Source organism: Epinephelus fuscoguttatus, linkage group LG5, assembly GCF_011397635.1.
Source record: "Epinephelus fuscoguttatus linkage group LG5, E.fuscoguttatus.final_Chr_v1".
Lineage (NCBI taxonomy): Eukaryota > Metazoa > Chordata > Actinopteri > Perciformes > Serranidae > Epinephelus > Epinephelus fuscoguttatus.
In genome coordinates, this window is record NC_064756.1 from 10,854,954 (window position 1) to 10,870,816 (window position 15,863).

Consider the following 15,863-nt stretch of genomic DNA (forward strand, 5'->3'; position numbering starts at 1 on the left):
ATTTGCGTCAACCATGGTATGCAGTACTGGGTAAATCTGGCACTGACCCAGTACTGGGTTAAGTTTACCCTGTATCCATGAGTACAAAAACCACTGGGTCATCAATCATGCCAAAATCCCCTGTTATTTGATCCAGTTTTAAAACAAACTAGCCACCTATTTATGAGGTCAAAAATGTCATACAGTACTAATATTTGGTTCATTATTCCTTCTGCATCAGAAAAAAACCCAACAGAAAGCCAATACCCTGAACCTGGGTTAGTGACTTGATCCAGTATTTTTTAGGGTGCATTATAACAACATGTATTATAAGAATTAAAGTTAAAGAACTCATAATGCAGATGATGATATACAAGATATGATATGGTATACAACAGTAGCTACAGCAAATAAATGTAGACCTAGTGGAATATGGAATATATATACAATATTTCTGTCAAGATGAAGTACAAGTATAAAGTACCTCAGAATTGTATTACAAGTACAATACTTAGATAAAACCCCTTCCATCACTGCTCCAGAGTCCTACTTTTTTTTTTTAATTAGACATAAAAATAAGTAGACAAGTAGGTAAAAATAAGCAGCCTCTGTCCTCTCAGTCAGCTGCAACACTCAATGCCTGTGTTGATGACGTATGTGGAAGGCAACTTAAGCAACACTGGTGTCCCCGAATGGCAGTAAGAGGTAGTTCCAGCCTCAGTCAGTGGACTTTAGAGTCTTGAAAAAATGTCATGTGACCTAAGTTGACTGCACACATGTTTACCTGCCAAACTGGACTGTGGTCACTGTGCATCAGAGATTATCAGAGAGTGCAAGAGAACACTGACAAAAACAAAATGTTGGCAACGTTTTTTTTCTTGACAGAGTGGGTGTTTGTTAATGTTAGAGTGACGCCAAAATTTATAGTGGATAAATGACACAAATCAGTCTTATTCATTTGGGATTTTAATCTGCAGCTCAGTGTTTGATTTGGGCAGATAAAATGCATGTGTCTGCAGTATATTTACTCAATGCTCTTACCTAGATCACTGCACTTTGCACATGTGACAAATAAAACAAACACATCAGAAGGTAAATGAAAAATGTGGGATGAAACGTTTGAAGAGGCGTATGAAACATATCAATAAAAGAAAACACTAAGGATCTAACAGAGCATAACAGATACAAGTACTTTCCAAACACACATTTTCGCTAAAACCTTACTATTTGAAACACTTCCCCACAAACACTCTCAGTAGACAAGTTGTGCATAGGGTGGTTTTAGCAAAAATGCATGTTTGGGAAGTACTGATCATACGACTGGATAAATGAGCCTTGGATTTAACTGCACGAGTTGTGTGAGAGTTTGCAAACGGATGTTTTGATATAGTTTTGCTGTTGTTTGTCTTTTATTTCAATTTATCAAGAATTGTCCCTGTTTCTGGATCCTTCGTTCTCCGTGGAAGCATGTTAGAAGACCTAGGTTTTCTTCAAGAATTCAAGGTAGCACAGGGTGAGTAACTGATATGTATTTTGGGGCAGAAGTATTCCTTTAAACTGCTTCACAGATGTTTTATAAGTGAAGTTACACTGATCATATCATCTCCTCCCACTGTGTTATCAGAGGGGCCACTATTTACGCTCTACCCCCTCAGATACAGGGGTTTGTTTTAACATCGACTGGAATAAACAAAGGGTGACTGTGCACGATTACTCAGCCTATATCAGAACCAAACGCATCTCAGGACTGCCTTTATAAGAGCACAGTGGATGGAGAGAAGAAGACATTTTCACAAGATGTCTCTTGCTGGTTTTTGGATCATGCTGCTGGGTTGTTTAGCCCTGTGTCATGCAGCACCTACCATCGCTCCGACAGTTTCACCAGAGGAGCAAGACCTGGCGGAGGTACTGCAGTTTATATTATGCATGAATATTAGCAACTAGGAACTTTCTGGACTAACCAGGTGATTACAGGGAAACTTCTTGCATTTAAAAATGTCAGAGGTGAGGCAGGTTGCAAACAGTCTTTAGATTTAGATGGTGTTGACAGGAAATAAGCACTGCCATAGTCAGGTGAAATTAAAACATGAATCAATTGCAATAAAACTGTCTTCCTTCTCCTGGAATCAGGCATACCTGTCCAGCTTCTATGGAGATGTTGGGATGACAAACTCTTCAGTGCGAAGACTTGCTAAGAGCTCCTTCAACCTGGATCTACAGGCCATGCAGGCTTTCTTTGGCCTGGAGGTAATTATAATGAATGAAAGGTTTGATTTAGGTTTGCCTTATTGCAACCAAAGCAATTGTGACTTAATAACTTCAGTGTTTAATCCATTAAAAAAAATAAGCTTCAAACACATCATTTCCAGCATTTTTGTGAATTTTGATGCACCAATTTTTGCCAATTCTGCTTCGATTTACGGTGTGAATGCCTTAAAAAAATTTAAATAAAAAATATATGGCAAACCTCACTTTAAAAATCTCTTTGTTTTTGCTACCTCATATGATCACCTGACAATCAGGTAACTGGTGTCTTGAATAACGAGACTGTGGAGGTGATGAAGGCACCCAGGTGTGGTGTGTCAGACATCAGCCGATATGCACACTTTCATGGGAGACCCAAATGGCGCAAAACCCTGATTACATACAGGTAACAAGAAGTTACATACTGTAGGAGGAGATTATTATTAGTATTAGTATTAATTGATACTTGTATAACATGACTTTAACAGGATCACTCAGTACACTCCAGATCTGACCCAGAGTCAGGTGGATACAGCCATTGGCCAGGCCTTCCAGCTCTACAGCGATGTCACCCCTCTGAACTTTAAACAGATCTACAGCGGTACCGCTGACATCATGATCCTCTTTAAAGGCGGATGTGAGTCTGAATTGAACAAGAGGGTCTTAAACAGCCAGCTGAACTTTATGAGAATCTTTTCTTAACATGCAAATATATTTAATTATCTTCTTTGTCCTGTTGCAGCTCATGGGGACTTTTACCCTTTTGATGGGCGTGGCGGAGTCTTGGCTCATGCTAACTCTCCTGGACAGGGGCAGGGAGGGGACACACACTTTGATGAAGATGAAACCTGGACTCTTACCCAGAGAGGTAAATGCTCTCTGCATTTTAGTAAAGCTGAAGCTGCCACATCCACCAGGGAGGAAGTGTAATCTGTGTAGTTCCCTGTATATCCGAAGAGTAAACTGTGTGCACACTGTGGGGGAAAAAATAAAACCTGTATGTTCAGCAGGATTTTCCCAACAATTCGATTTCTATGTCCTTAAAAATAAGCACACCATTACATAGGAATCAGCACTGTATATCAGGTAAATGATGTCTGACTTGCTTCTCTGTAATTTGTTTTGTTGAGGTGTGAATCTGCTGCTGGTGGCGGCCCACGAGTTTGGCCATGCACTGGGCCTGGATCACTCCAGGGACAGAAGTGCACTGATGTACCCTACTTATCAATATGTCAACACAAACGGGTACAAGCTGCCAGATGATGACAGGCGTGGGGTTCAAGCCCTTTACGGTGAGCAAAAACATCAGAATCAATATAGTGATTGACATTAAAATTACATTAAGTTGAGACAATCTTCTGTTAAAATGGTCAGTTCGCAGATTTCAAATTGAAAGCTATGCTGAGGTTTAGACCTTTGGCTCTAGCTGAGCTACATGACCAGTAAACAACTGACCTATGAATGAATTGTGCTGCAGTTTGCAATTTTCTACAAGTGGATGCATTTAATATTCATTGTGCTTTATATCCTTGACAGTCAGAGTGATTTTAAACATAAGCTCAAGGCACAAGCATAAATTAAAGTTCCCTAAAAGTACATCTTGTTATCTATGTAGATAGTCATTTGTTTTATGATGCCTGAAGGTCACAAATTTTACTGATTCATCTCTCAGGCAGCCGTACACCAGTGCCCACAGCAGCACCAACTCCTACCCCAGATCCTGATCCAGAGGACCCAACAGATAAACCAGATCCTTTGCCCAACCCCAGAGACGAGCAGTGCAACCACGATCTGGTGTTTGACGCTGCTACCTCCATTAGGAGAGACCTGTACTTCTTCAAAAACGGGTGATGATGATTATGAGATGAATTTCTTGTTTATGTGAGGCAACACATAAATGCATCTTTTTACTGTTCAGTTTACAACCTTTACTAGATACTATTGGAGGAAGAATGCCAGGGGAATACGTTTAACTAAAGTGAGCACAATATGGCCACAAATCAACATTGTGGACGCTGCCTTTGAAGTCCCCAGGGAGCGCACGGTGTATCTTTTTGAAGGTAATGTTAATAGGGTTTTCTCAGCTTTCAATACTGTGCACTGATTCCTGTGAAGCTGTACAGATACATTATCAACAACCTCCAACTGTTTCTCTACAGGTCGTCAATACTGGGGCATAAGCTCTTACACAAAGAGAATGATGTCAGGTTATCCAAAGTCCATCACTAGTCTCGGCCTCCCCTCCTCTGTCAGTAAGGTGGATGCAGCAGTTTATGTTGCATTTACTGGAAAAACCCTTATTTTTGTCAACAACCAGTATTGGAGGTGAGTGTTGGTCATGACTGAGTCTTTACTTTGACATGTAGGTCTTTAGTAAATAAAAATGAATATAAACTCAGATCACTGAGATGTTTATCGGGTGTGGCTACATACTGACAAAGCCAAATTGTCTCTCTTATCTCTCATGCAGCTATGATGAGTCCAGAAGCCGAATGGACTCTGGATACCCACAATTCATCACTCAGGATTTCCCGGGCATAGGCTCCAAAGTAGATGCAGCTTTTGAGAATTATGGTGAGAAATGTCATTCGTTTTTCTTATTTAAACTATATCATACAAGTCAAGACTCACATTTGGTTAGAATGACTGAAAATTATTATCATAATCAGTATTCTTATATTAGAAAGTTAGCTTAGCGTTAAGCTTTGAAGCAGGGGGAACTAAGAATCGTTGTATTTTCATTAGCTTAGAATGAGCCCTTTATATCTATAGTGGGAGAAGGTCCTCTTCCACAGAGTCCACCATGTTGCACTACAATGTTTCTACAGTAGCCCAGAACAGACAAATCAAACACAGGCTCTACAAAGGGCCTTTTGCATTTTTACATTACCAGAAAGTCATCGTAGGTTAAACTGAACTGCTCCTTTAAGTCCAATATTTGTATATGAACTAACCCCCCCCCCACCCCCCCACCCCCCCACCCCCACCCCCCACCAACAGGATATCTGTATTTCTCAGACGGCTCCAGACAGACTGAGTACTATCTGCAGTACAAGAGAGTGAATCGTGTACTGCTCAACTACGGCTGGCTCGACTGTTACTGAGAACCCACAGAGGCAACAACTCAGATGTCTGTGTTGAAGATGTAAATGCAGTTAAAATAAGGAAAAAAAATAAACATGTGAATAACGGTATTACATATCTTTATGGTGTGGTGAACAGTTCACAGAGAAAGTCAATCTACTGCTTAGCTGTTCACGTGTAGCAAATAACAGGATCAAAGTGAAGCAAAGATCAAGTCTACAAATAATCTTTGACCTACTTTAAAATAGTTGTTTATGTTTCTTCTTTTTTCTTGTATGGAATTTGCAAAGGAATGTACTGATGGTGAATGTATTTGCTCGAAGATGTTTACTCATTTCAGTGATGGTAAATTGCACAATTTTGGGTGTAAAATAAAGGGTTTTAAGTTACGCTCTGAACACATCTCTGGGTTACAAATAAAGAGCTCCCATGCAATTCAATTGCCCCCTCTGGCCATAACAGGGCCCAGATTGCAGAGCATTCATACTGAGATAGCCTACATCAACTTGGATTACACAGAAATAAAATTAACAAACAGTTTAAGCCATTAGTTGTTATGTCCAAATGGTTATATTATGAAATACATCTGTCTTTTGCCTGGATGCTTTAATTTTAGAATTAGGACCACAAGGCTTGTTTTGTGCAACTTAAAGCCACATGAGAGGAGATCCAATATAGAAAGAGAGCTGAGTCACTGCTGTTTGCATGAACGTGGATAAATTAAGGATTTTATAGTGTGAAGATCCTGGTGGAGGCACAAAACAAACCAAGGAGGTGATCAAATTCAGAATATGGGCTACAATCAGCAAGAATTTGGGGAGCTTTAAAGCAAGGGTTCATCAAAGTCACAACAAAATGCATTTTCTGTAATTGCCTCTGATGGTATCCAGACATCACTGTTTTACGTTTATTTTCTGAGGTACTGGGATATCTATCAGTGATCATTCTGCTTCCACTCCAGTATAATGGATATGAATGGAACCTTGTGACATCTTCACAGCACACATTCACACAATCTCTCTCCAGACACAATGGGTCCCCACGCTCCAGATAATTCCTATCTATATTGCCCCACAAGAAAGCTAAAAAATAGTTAAGTATTGGAGTCTGGCTTTGTGGAAAGCATAGGCCTAGATACATTTCACATTCAGTTCAATTTTAAATTGCCTACAATGTTTTTAGCAAAAGAAAGCTTGTCTTTAGAAATTGCATTATACTGCACAAGTTGTGTGTGAGATTGTAAACAGATGATGTGATATGAATTTGCTGTTGTTAAATGCAGTCCCCAATCAATCATTGCTATATTCTGTGGAGGCATGGGAGAAAAACTAAGTTTTCCTCACAGATTCACCACATGACATAACTATATAAAAAGGTAAGTTTGTGGGGGAAGTATTCCTCCAAGAAAACACTGATATAAAGTAAAGTAGCTTAAATGAAATTTCAGGAAAGGCTAATGACCTGCTACCATGCCAGAAAGACAGAAAACATGCAACAACTCTACTGTAATTTAGTTTGGAGATGCTGATTACACAGCAAATGAGCTCAGTTTGTCCTCATTTCTGACAGCCACCCATGAATTCAAATGACTTTAATCCTTCTTGGTTGAAGGTGTGGCATATTTGCTCTGCGAGATGACCCTGTAATCTGCTTTGTTCTCTGCATGTAAAACAACCAGCAACCAACAAGCATTTAGGACCGTGCCACATAGGCTACTGTAGGTCATTTCTCAATGATGACAGATATGGGATATATCATTTGAAAACAACAAGGTGCCAAAAGAGGAAATCTGAGTATCAAATTAAAGAGAATTTGTTTTGGAGAGTCTTGACCATAAAGTAAACTCTATTGATGTATAGTGTATGGAGGTCAGCTATGACAGGGCCCTGCATAGAACAAAAAACATTAAAGCCTGGATGGAGAAATGTGATCCATGCCAGGTATCTTAAGATGAGGAAAGATTATAGGCTACTGCATTGAACAATGACTGGGTTTAGTTAGGCAGGCTCCATTTTACTTCAATGAACACTTCAACAGTAATTACAGAGAAAATGTAGAATTTTTTTCCATTGTAATTTGATGTAACACAGACAACTGCTTCTCCAAATTGTAATTAAGCCTATAAATTCCTTTTTGTGCTAATTACATCATCTTGTGCCATTGTTTTCCTCACTGATGTGAATGGCTTTATTATCAAGGTACACGTGCATTTGAATCAGAAAATGTCTAAAACTCTTGGTAAAATCATGCTCAGTTTCAATGTTCAAGTTTCCGCTCTCAAAGTTTCCACGTGGTGTGAGACAAAGAGAGATGCACTGACACACCAGGGTGAAGTGTTAGTCTGGTACAAATTAATCATTTTTAACACCAACAAACTTAAATTTATTTTTTTGACAGGTTAAAAATTGTTATACATCCACAGGCTTAGAAATAATTTAATCTGAACATCATTTCACAAACTCAGCATATTATTGATCTTTATTTAAGCCGTAACGTTTATTTTAATGTCAAAGGCGTCATTTACATTTACAACACGATTTACATCTTTAACGTCTCACTGTCGTCGTAACTGAACACGTAAAACTGCCATTTAATCACCTTTCAAACTTTGTTTTATGACCAGGGTTTCTAAACCATAGACTGTAAGCAAACCGGATATCCGGTACAAATGCTCCCATGAATAGTGTCCGGTGTCAGCCACGCACTTTAGTTCCTCTATCTACGTATATATATTTTTTTTCCGTCAATACCACTCGCGTTTTCAACTAGATTAGTGGAGTATTTCTTCAGTACGCAGCTCCGTAATGTCATTTTAGGTTGTTATTTGCTCGTTAGCGTTAGCGTTTAGCTACTCCGTATGTAAACGGTGCGATGACGACGACCGAAGGTTCCGGCAGACGCACGGAAACAAACAAACCGGAGCACAAGCTAAAAGAAGTGGGTTTGCTGGTTTACTGCAGTTTCACTGAGGTGTGTATGTGTTTGCCTCCAGCTAACCGTTTCTCCTGTATATCATGTTATCATCTGTTGTGTGCAGCTAATAAGTCTTAGCTACTCTAAAGCAGAATATGCAGATGCCTGTGTGTTCTCTTGCTCACAGTCGCAACGTTGCTAATGTTATTTTGGATGAGTGTATGAGGTGCGTTACGGATAAACAGACAAATACAGTAAATGTATTGTCTCTGTGTCTTCTCTGTACAGGTTTCTGTCTCCTATGGAGTCACTCAACACTTTTGAATCAGAGATGGAGGCTGATGGACAGGGGAACTACTCTCTCTTTCCTGCCCTGGACAGCATTGCAAGTCTGTCTGGGACCACTGAGACCCTGGAGAGGTTGTTGAAAATAATATGATTTTAAAACATGTTGTTACAGCGTCATGCCTTTGTAACATCCACCGTAGACTCATTGCTTATAGATAAAGAATATATGCCCTGTATTATGTAATGCATCCATTTAGATTGAAAAGTGAGGTTGCTCCAGAGAGGAGTATCACATCTGTGTAGGTTTGTGCTCACAGGAAATCAAATCATAATACAAGTCAGAATCAGTGCTGTGATGCAATACCAAACTCCACTGGGGAAGTGCTTTGCGATTCTGGACTCTTTCATTCAAGATATTTTCTTTTTTTTTTCTCACATCATTTGCTATCAATAGATCTCACATGTTGGGATCAAAATGTATCAACACGACCTGTCTTGAGTTATTTGCAGTTGCTGGCATGTTCAGTTCAGTGGTGCAGTTTTATTATGTACCAAAATATGGATGAATATGTACCTAAAAATATAATTAGTAATGGTGGCGGCATGGTAGTTCAGTGGTTAGCATTGTCCCCTCACAGCAAGAGGGTTCCTGGTTCGTACCCTGGGGTGGGGGAGCCCTACTGTGCGGAGTTTGCGTGTTCTCCCCATGTCAGCGTGGGTTTTCTCAGTTCAAAGACATGCAAGCTAGGTTAATTAGTGACTCTAAATTGGCCGTAGGTTTGAAAGTGTGAATGGTTGTCTGTCTCTATGTCAGTCCTGTCATAGTCTGGTGACTTGTCCAGGGTGTACCTCGCCTCTGCCTACTATCAGCTGGGATAGGCTCCAGCCCCCCTGCGACCCCTACCAGAATAAGCGGTTATGGAAAATGAATGAAGAAGTGATGATTTTCAAAATGCCAACAAATTAAATAATGGTACACTGGATAATTTTAACTTTTTCTTTTTGCAGCGAACCACCAAGTGAAATTGCAGAGAAGCCAAACCTCACATGGCTTGATGCTGCACAGGTATTTGCCTTTTATTTGTCATATTTTAGTTTGTTGTTATTGATAACAGTTTACCAAAAGTTAAAGGGATAGTGCACCCAAAAATGAAAATTCAGCCATTATCTACTCACCCATATGCAGAGGGAGCCTCAGGTGAAGTTTCAGAGTCCTCACATCCCTTGCAGAGATACAAGGAGAGAGGGGGTAGCAACACAACTCCACCTAATGGAGGCTTACGGCGCCCCAGATTCAAATATCAAAAAACACATAATTGAAACCACAAAATATCTCCATACTGCTCGTCCGTAGTGATCCAAGTGTCCTGAAGCCCCAACACAAAAAGTTGTTTGGAAAAACGTCATTTGAACTCTGTTTTTAGCCTCATTGTAGCCTGTAGCTGTAACTGTCTTTCTGTGCACTGCGCTCACGTGTGCGTGCTTGTGCGAGACCGTGAGACATGGGCACCACCTTCATGTGTGTTCACCTGCTTTCGCTGGTCTCGTGCGTAAGCGCGCACAAGCGTGCACAGAGAGGCAGTTACAGCTACAGGCTACAATGAAGCTAAAAACAGAGTTCAAATGACATGATTTTCATTTTTGGGTGCACTATCCCTTTTAAGTGTTTTTGTTTCTCCTTTTCCCTTATGTAGATTGTCTTGGAAGAAGCTGGACGTCCCATGCACATAAAGGAGATTAAACAGAGAATCATCGACAGGGGGCTTGTTCAATCCAAGTACAGCAGTCCTCTCAATTAACTGCACACCTTGTTGCCCTTGTTTTCACATGTTAAGCCAAATTATGAATGATAAGTTTCTTGAGTAGAATGTAAACTTGTTGCTGAGTCTACATTTAGACTCTGCTTATGTGTTTGTTCTCTCCTTGCAGTGCAAAGTCAAGCCTGGAGGCTGTCATGTACCGTGAGGTAAGGAGGATGTTTAAGATGCAGTCTGACAGCAACCTCTGCTGTTGAGTGTAATAACTTGCACCTTCATTTAACATTTGTGTCAATTCTGTTAACACACTACATGCACCATCTGTATTTCTGTTGCTGTTTTTTTCTTTCTCCATGTTTTTCCATCCTGCTTCTTTGGCCTTATTTCACAACTTTAAAAAGAGACAGACATTTCTTCACTTAACAAAGGATGCTCTGTGCTCAAACGCAGAGGCCTTGAACCTGCTGTATCTAATAATAGTGGAATGAGTCTAAATTGACCCCCAGTTTTTGGCAATCAGATTTGGCTTTTCCAGCCCCGTGCATCGGCCTCAGTCTCACATTATGTTTCAGACACAAAAAGGCAGCAGGAGATTCAAGAGGATTGAGAACAGAAACGGAGTCTTTGCACTGCTGGTGAGTTATATGGGACACTAATGCCAATTTCACACAAAATTTGAACATGTAATGTACCATAAGTGAATTTGACCTTTAATGTCATTGGCTATTGGTCATTGATAAATTCTGAGGCTTTGCTGCTCACAAAAGATCTTCATCCTGAACTGCAGTTTGATACACGTCACTGCCTGATATAATTCTATCACATGGACACCATGTGTTTATGTTGAAAATTATATGGGTACACACTGTTTTCCAGTGGATATTTAATGCTATCTGGTAATCTGAATATCTGCTATGTATTTTCTTACTTAAACTAATGAGACGACATGATGGTAATGCTCATTCATCTGCACACTACAGACAATTTTAAAGCAGAGATAGCAAGAAGTCCCACCTAATATCTAATTATAGATGCAGTACTCCACAGTACTCATAAGCCCTTAGTAATCCTTAAACTGCTAAGGCCCAAAACAATAGAAGAGGGAAAATTTGCCTGGAGAAGTTCTGAAATAAATTACAGTAGAAATCTCCATTTTTATTTTAATTTGAAGATCTTGTACACGGTTGATTTTCAGTAACTTCTGTTGTGTGTCTTACAGTGGTTTAAGTGTGAGCTCCATCAGTGTTATTTTATCCTTTACATTTATGTCTGTATTTTCATCCATCCTGAAGGCCACACAAGTGTTATTCTCAGGTACTCCTGGTGCACATGAACACATCTCCGTCTCCCTCTCCCCCCTCTGTTTCCTCACAGACTGATGAGGAGAGGCAGCAGGCCCTGCAGGCCTTCACTGCACAGTCTTTCCTCGGCTCTCCACAGCAGAATACCATCTCCAGTTCGGGCTCAGGAGCCTCGGTGCCCGTCTTTCCATCCCCCACCAGTTCCTCAGAGCATCAGACCAAGATGAAGAGAGGTCCACGAAAAAACCATAATGAAAAGTACAGACTCAAGTACCTTAGACTGCGTAAAGCTGCCCGCGCCATGATATTTGTGAGTAAGCTATTAACTCAGACTTGCTCTGTTTTCTGCCACATTGTGCATATATGGTATGACAGTTTAGATACACAGCATTGTAATTATGAGTGATGGAATACTGTTTTACCCACAGGAGAATGCGGCTCTCTGTGATGAAGTTGCCCACTTAGAGGAGAAGTTTCTGAGGGCAAAGGAGGAGCGGAGGTAAGAGGACGTGCTTTAGCTATCCCTATATTTCCCATGACCTTCCCGAGGGCCTTCGTCTTCCTCTCACTTTATCCTTGTTTTTTTTTTGTTTTTTTACTTTTGTTCATAATGGATGTGGCTGTGCTGTTGTTAAAAAGTGAAGCTCCATGATAGTCAAGTGCCATTTTTTTGCTCATTTCACATCATTTCAACAATGATTCATTCACATTTGTACTTCTCATTTCCAGGTTTTTACTGAAGTCGTTGTTGCAGTACCAGTCTTTGTCAGAAGGAGAGCTACTGCCAACACCAAACTCAAGCTCTCATCCCCCTGTGCCGCCTGCAGCATTAACCTCAGGTCCTGCAGGGGCTTCAGGCCTGTCTGGGGGGCATAACCTGACATCAGTGGTGTCAACAGGGGAAGAGGGACCTCTTAAAAAACCCAAGAAGGAAAGGAAAGAGCGAGGCAGAGAAAATGGAAAGGAGGAATGTGAGTGCCAGGATATTGCCAAGTATTAATGTAGATGCATATTGAAAATATATGTGATTTGATTTACATCCACCTTTAAAGACAGTTGGTTCATTATTTTACCCTCAAATGTTTCTTCAGTTCCGAAGAAGATGACCAAGAAGAGAAAGCTTGCAGACGGGTCTCGGAAACTGGTGCAGCCCATTCCTTTGGACTCATCTGGTCGTCCTGTCTTTCCCATCGTACTGGGAGGTTTAACAGTCTACAGCCTGGGAGAGGTCAGGGTCTGGCTTGAGTCACATGTCACAGCTTTATTATCACCATGGTATAATCATGGACAGCCTGTGATATCCAGCCTCACGTTATATCCTATTTATAGTTCAGAAGAAAATAAAAGATAAGCTAGTCAGTCAGTTATTAATCATACATGTTCTCTAATCAGTCCATCAGATGCTGGTTTAATAAATAAATATGAAGTCTGTAACACAACAAAATGTTGATCATGTGAAAGCCTTTCTAAAAGCTAACACTAACCACTGAATGCAATTTAACGAATGCAAACTTTTGACTGCTCTCCAGATCATCACAGACAGAATGTTGTTCCATGATGAGTGTGCCATCTACCCAGTGGGCTTCTGCAGCACTCGAGTCTTTGCCAGTATGAAAAACCCTGACCAGCAGTGCCTCTACACCTGCCAAATCAAGGATGGGGGAGCAGGTCCACAGGTACACACACACGGTTGTTACTGAAGTCAGTCAAAAGTACTGTATACTGCCTTGTTGAATACGTTTTGTTCATTTGAAATGGAATGAATAAAATGGTTTTGATGAAACTTAACTGACACATGCAATCCAATATTGTCCCCCAAGTTTGAGATTGTGCCTGAAGAAGATCCTCAGAATGCCATCGTAGCCTCTTCGGCCCTGACATGCCACTCCAATCTTCTGAAGGCCATCGCGTCTGTCAGGTACCAGAGTTCAACTCAAGGCATGCATTGTGATTGCGATGACTTGTGTCAGTCTAGAAAAACTCCACCATATGTCTAAGGCAAATATTTTTAGAAAGCTATGTCTTAGAGCTTTATTTTAAAACTTATTGTTACAATTATGAACGCTTTCAACATGTTTCTTAGTTCCAAGGCTGTGGCACCCATCGTGCCATCAGGAGCTGACTTCTTTGGCTTCTCACATCCCACCATCCAGAATCTCATCCAGAGTTGTCCTGGAGCACGCAAATGTAGCAAGTAAGAAAGCACGTCTTGTGTTTAATAATGTTCTCATTAGTAAAACAAGCACTTACTGTAGGTTGTGTAGTAACTTTAGGAAAACCATTAAATGTGGGGACTTGCCTCCCAGACAAGGACTATAAGTGGATTTTACAGATGGGTCTTTTAATTAGTGTAATTAATATAAACTGAAACATATTTTCCGACCTGTTTTCCCAGATGTAAAACATTAAGATGATAATATGTCTGGATGAGGTGTTAACCACAATATTAAATCATTCAAACCTTTACTTAATAGGAAAACACAACAGGAGTAACATTTCCAAGTCACAGAAACATGCTGAATTTATATTAATCTAATATTTTATGTCAATACACTCTACATACATGTGTTCAGCCAGTTTACAGCCACTGTGACTATAGATTTATTAATTAATAGATGTCTTTTTTCACTTTGTTTATTAAGCTACCGCTGGATACGTTTTGAGGTGTGTCGCCCTGGTGACGGCCAGGTTCCTCACAGCCTGTCAGAGGACGATGCTTCAGTCAACTTTGAGGCCTACCAGAGACACCAGGGCTTTGATGAGAACATCAAGACAGAGCACATAACAGGTTAATTATCAGTTTTCTAAACTGGTGATGTTCTTAGCTTGGCTGTAGTGTAGATGACCTCATGTTTTGTTGTGCATGTTACATTTAGAGGATGTTGACTATTGCATGCAGGCTACCCTGGTTCCAATCCATCAAACATGCTAAATATGAACCAGGGTAGCCTTTAGGTATAACAGCTGGGCTTGTGGCTCAGGGGTCACAGGTAAGAGTCCCCTGGTGGAGTTACAAATAAAAACTGTCCTCTTTCTCGACAACTGCTGTCAGAATGTCTGAGCAAAGCAGTGAACAACTCAATTACACTTTGCTCTGCTAGAGTTTTTGTGAATAACTGTCCTCACCCCACCAACTGCTCCTTCCAGCCTCTGCTGTAAAAATCATACATGTAAGTGGCACGGGCAGCAGAAACATAAAAGTGTACTCCTATACAGGAGTTGCAGTATGTAAGTTTTAGGATTTTTGTGGTTTTGTTATCATTTGCTAATGCTGACATGATGATCACACAGTATTGACAGTAACTCTTTCTCTACTATTTATCTGTCTTTACCCAGGACAGGCACCACAGTCTCCTAGCTCCTCTCATCAGCACCACCTGACCTCCTCCAACATGAAGCCCTCTACCTCGTATTTCAGCTCCTGATTCTGAAAGCCTGACATCACACAATCCTCGTGACCTTTGATTCTTACTTGCAAACATCACTTATCAACAATGTTTTCTTTTATACTCCTTCCTGAGTTAGTGATTCAGTAAACAGAGGCATACAGTAACTCAAACGATGCTATTTATTGTATGTCATAATCTTGTAAGTCTCAATCAGTGTTGGGGATGTGTGCCAGCATGCTAATATACTGGATGTTGCTGGTGAGTTAGCTTTGCACTTAGGTGCCAATAGTAACCATAAACCCAACACCTCTGTACTGACATATGAATTTTTGTGTGGATAAAATGTGCTGAATTTTAGAAACTGAGCCACAGTTGAAGTAAAGTAGTTTACTAAAAAGGTTTATTCTTTCCCATACACCATCACTTTGGTACATGGCACACTGTTGCATTGGTATGAACTGTTAGAGCTGCAACTTAAAGTATGATACCAACACATTACAGATTGTTTCCCCCAATTCAAACAACAGACCACGTTTGATAAATCAATGATTTTATTGTGAATCCATCCATTTTACTCTTAAGTAAAAGCATCAGGTTTGAAAGTAACACAACACCCACCAAAAGTCGCTGAGCTGTCATTTATTTGTGCAAATTGTAAAATCATAAAGATTCATTTCTGTTGTAAACTTAAAAACATTCCAGAGTTTTGTTCAAATAAAACGTTTGTCATGCTTTTCTATTTACAGCAATTATTGGCAGTGGTTGTACCAGCATACACTTCAAACAGGATAAACGATGAAACCAAAATAATATATAACCATCTGCCACAAGCGTTTATAAGCTTCAATAAAATGATAAAAAATAAATCTATAAAATGGATGGTGAGTCTCCAGCCAGACTAACTACTA

At 40.2% G+C, this 15,863-nt stretch overlaps 2 protein-coding genes across 7 annotated transcripts in view; both read left to right on the top strand.

Annotated features, from left to right (window-relative positions):
* The first annotated feature begins 1,603 nt into the window (after nt 1-1,603).
* mmp30 (matrix metallopeptidase 30) lies at nt 1,604-5,469 on the top strand. The gene is made up of 11 exons (XM_049577221.1): nt 1,604-1,884; nt 2,110-2,226; nt 2,502-2,629; nt 2,712-2,860; nt 2,966-3,091; nt 3,354-3,515; nt 3,896-4,070; nt 4,159-4,283; nt 4,383-4,548; nt 4,694-4,797; nt 5,224-5,469. The coding sequence occupies exons 1-11, from the start codon at nt 1,750-1,752 to the stop codon at nt 5,325-5,327; spliced, it is 1,491 nt and encodes a 496-aa protein (XP_049433178.1). The 5' UTR covers nt 1,604-1,749; the 3' UTR covers nt 5,328-5,469.
* A 2,538-nt stretch (nt 5,470-8,007) lies between these two features.
* The window catches only part of tbrg1 (transforming growth factor beta regulator 1), a 64,568-nt gene continuing 56,712 nt past the window's right edge, over nt 8,008-15,863 (top strand). For 3 of the 6 annotated variants that reach the window (XM_049575533.1, XM_049575534.1, XM_049575532.1), the window contains exons 1-13: nt 8,008-8,277; nt 8,509-8,640; nt 9,517-9,574; nt 10,203-10,285; nt 10,438-10,474; nt 10,838-10,900; nt 11,640-11,876; nt 11,995-12,065; nt 12,296-12,537; nt 12,658-12,794; nt 13,096-13,242; nt 13,387-13,484; nt 13,650-13,760. In XM_049575533.1, the coding sequence (XP_049431490.1) occupies nt 8,522-8,640; nt 9,517-9,574; nt 10,203-10,285; nt 10,438-10,474; nt 10,838-10,900; nt 11,640-11,876; nt 11,995-12,065; nt 12,296-12,537; nt 12,658-12,794; nt 13,096-13,242; nt 13,387-13,484; nt 13,650-13,760 (1,403 nt within the window). In that variant the 5' untranslated portion in view covers nt 8,008-8,277; nt 8,509-8,521. Of the gene's footprint in view, nt 8,278-8,508; nt 8,641-9,516; nt 9,575-10,202; nt 10,286-10,437; nt 10,475-10,837; nt 10,901-11,639; nt 11,877-11,994; nt 12,066-12,295; nt 12,538-12,657; nt 12,795-13,095; nt 13,243-13,386; nt 13,485-13,649; nt 13,761-14,208; nt 14,355-14,902; nt 15,579-15,863 lie in introns of those variants that run through there. The other 3 variants (XM_049575529.1, XM_049575531.1, XM_049575530.1) reach the window with 3 other exon arrangements.

Bases quoted from the DNA above. Each gene is read 5' to 3' on its own strand.
- mmp30 (XM_049577221.1), top strand. From the start codon at position 1,750: ATGGAGAGAAGAAGACATTTTCACAAGATGTCTCTTGCTGGTTTTTGG. The intron at 2,861-2,965 runs GTGAGTCTGAAT...GTCCTGTTGCAG, and splicing joins GATCCTCTTTAAAGGCGGAT to CTCATGGGGACTTTTACCCT. The intron at 4,549-4,693 runs GTGAGTGTTGGT...TCTCTCATGCAG, and splicing joins GTCAACAACCAGTATTGGAG to CTATGATGAGTCCAGAAGCC.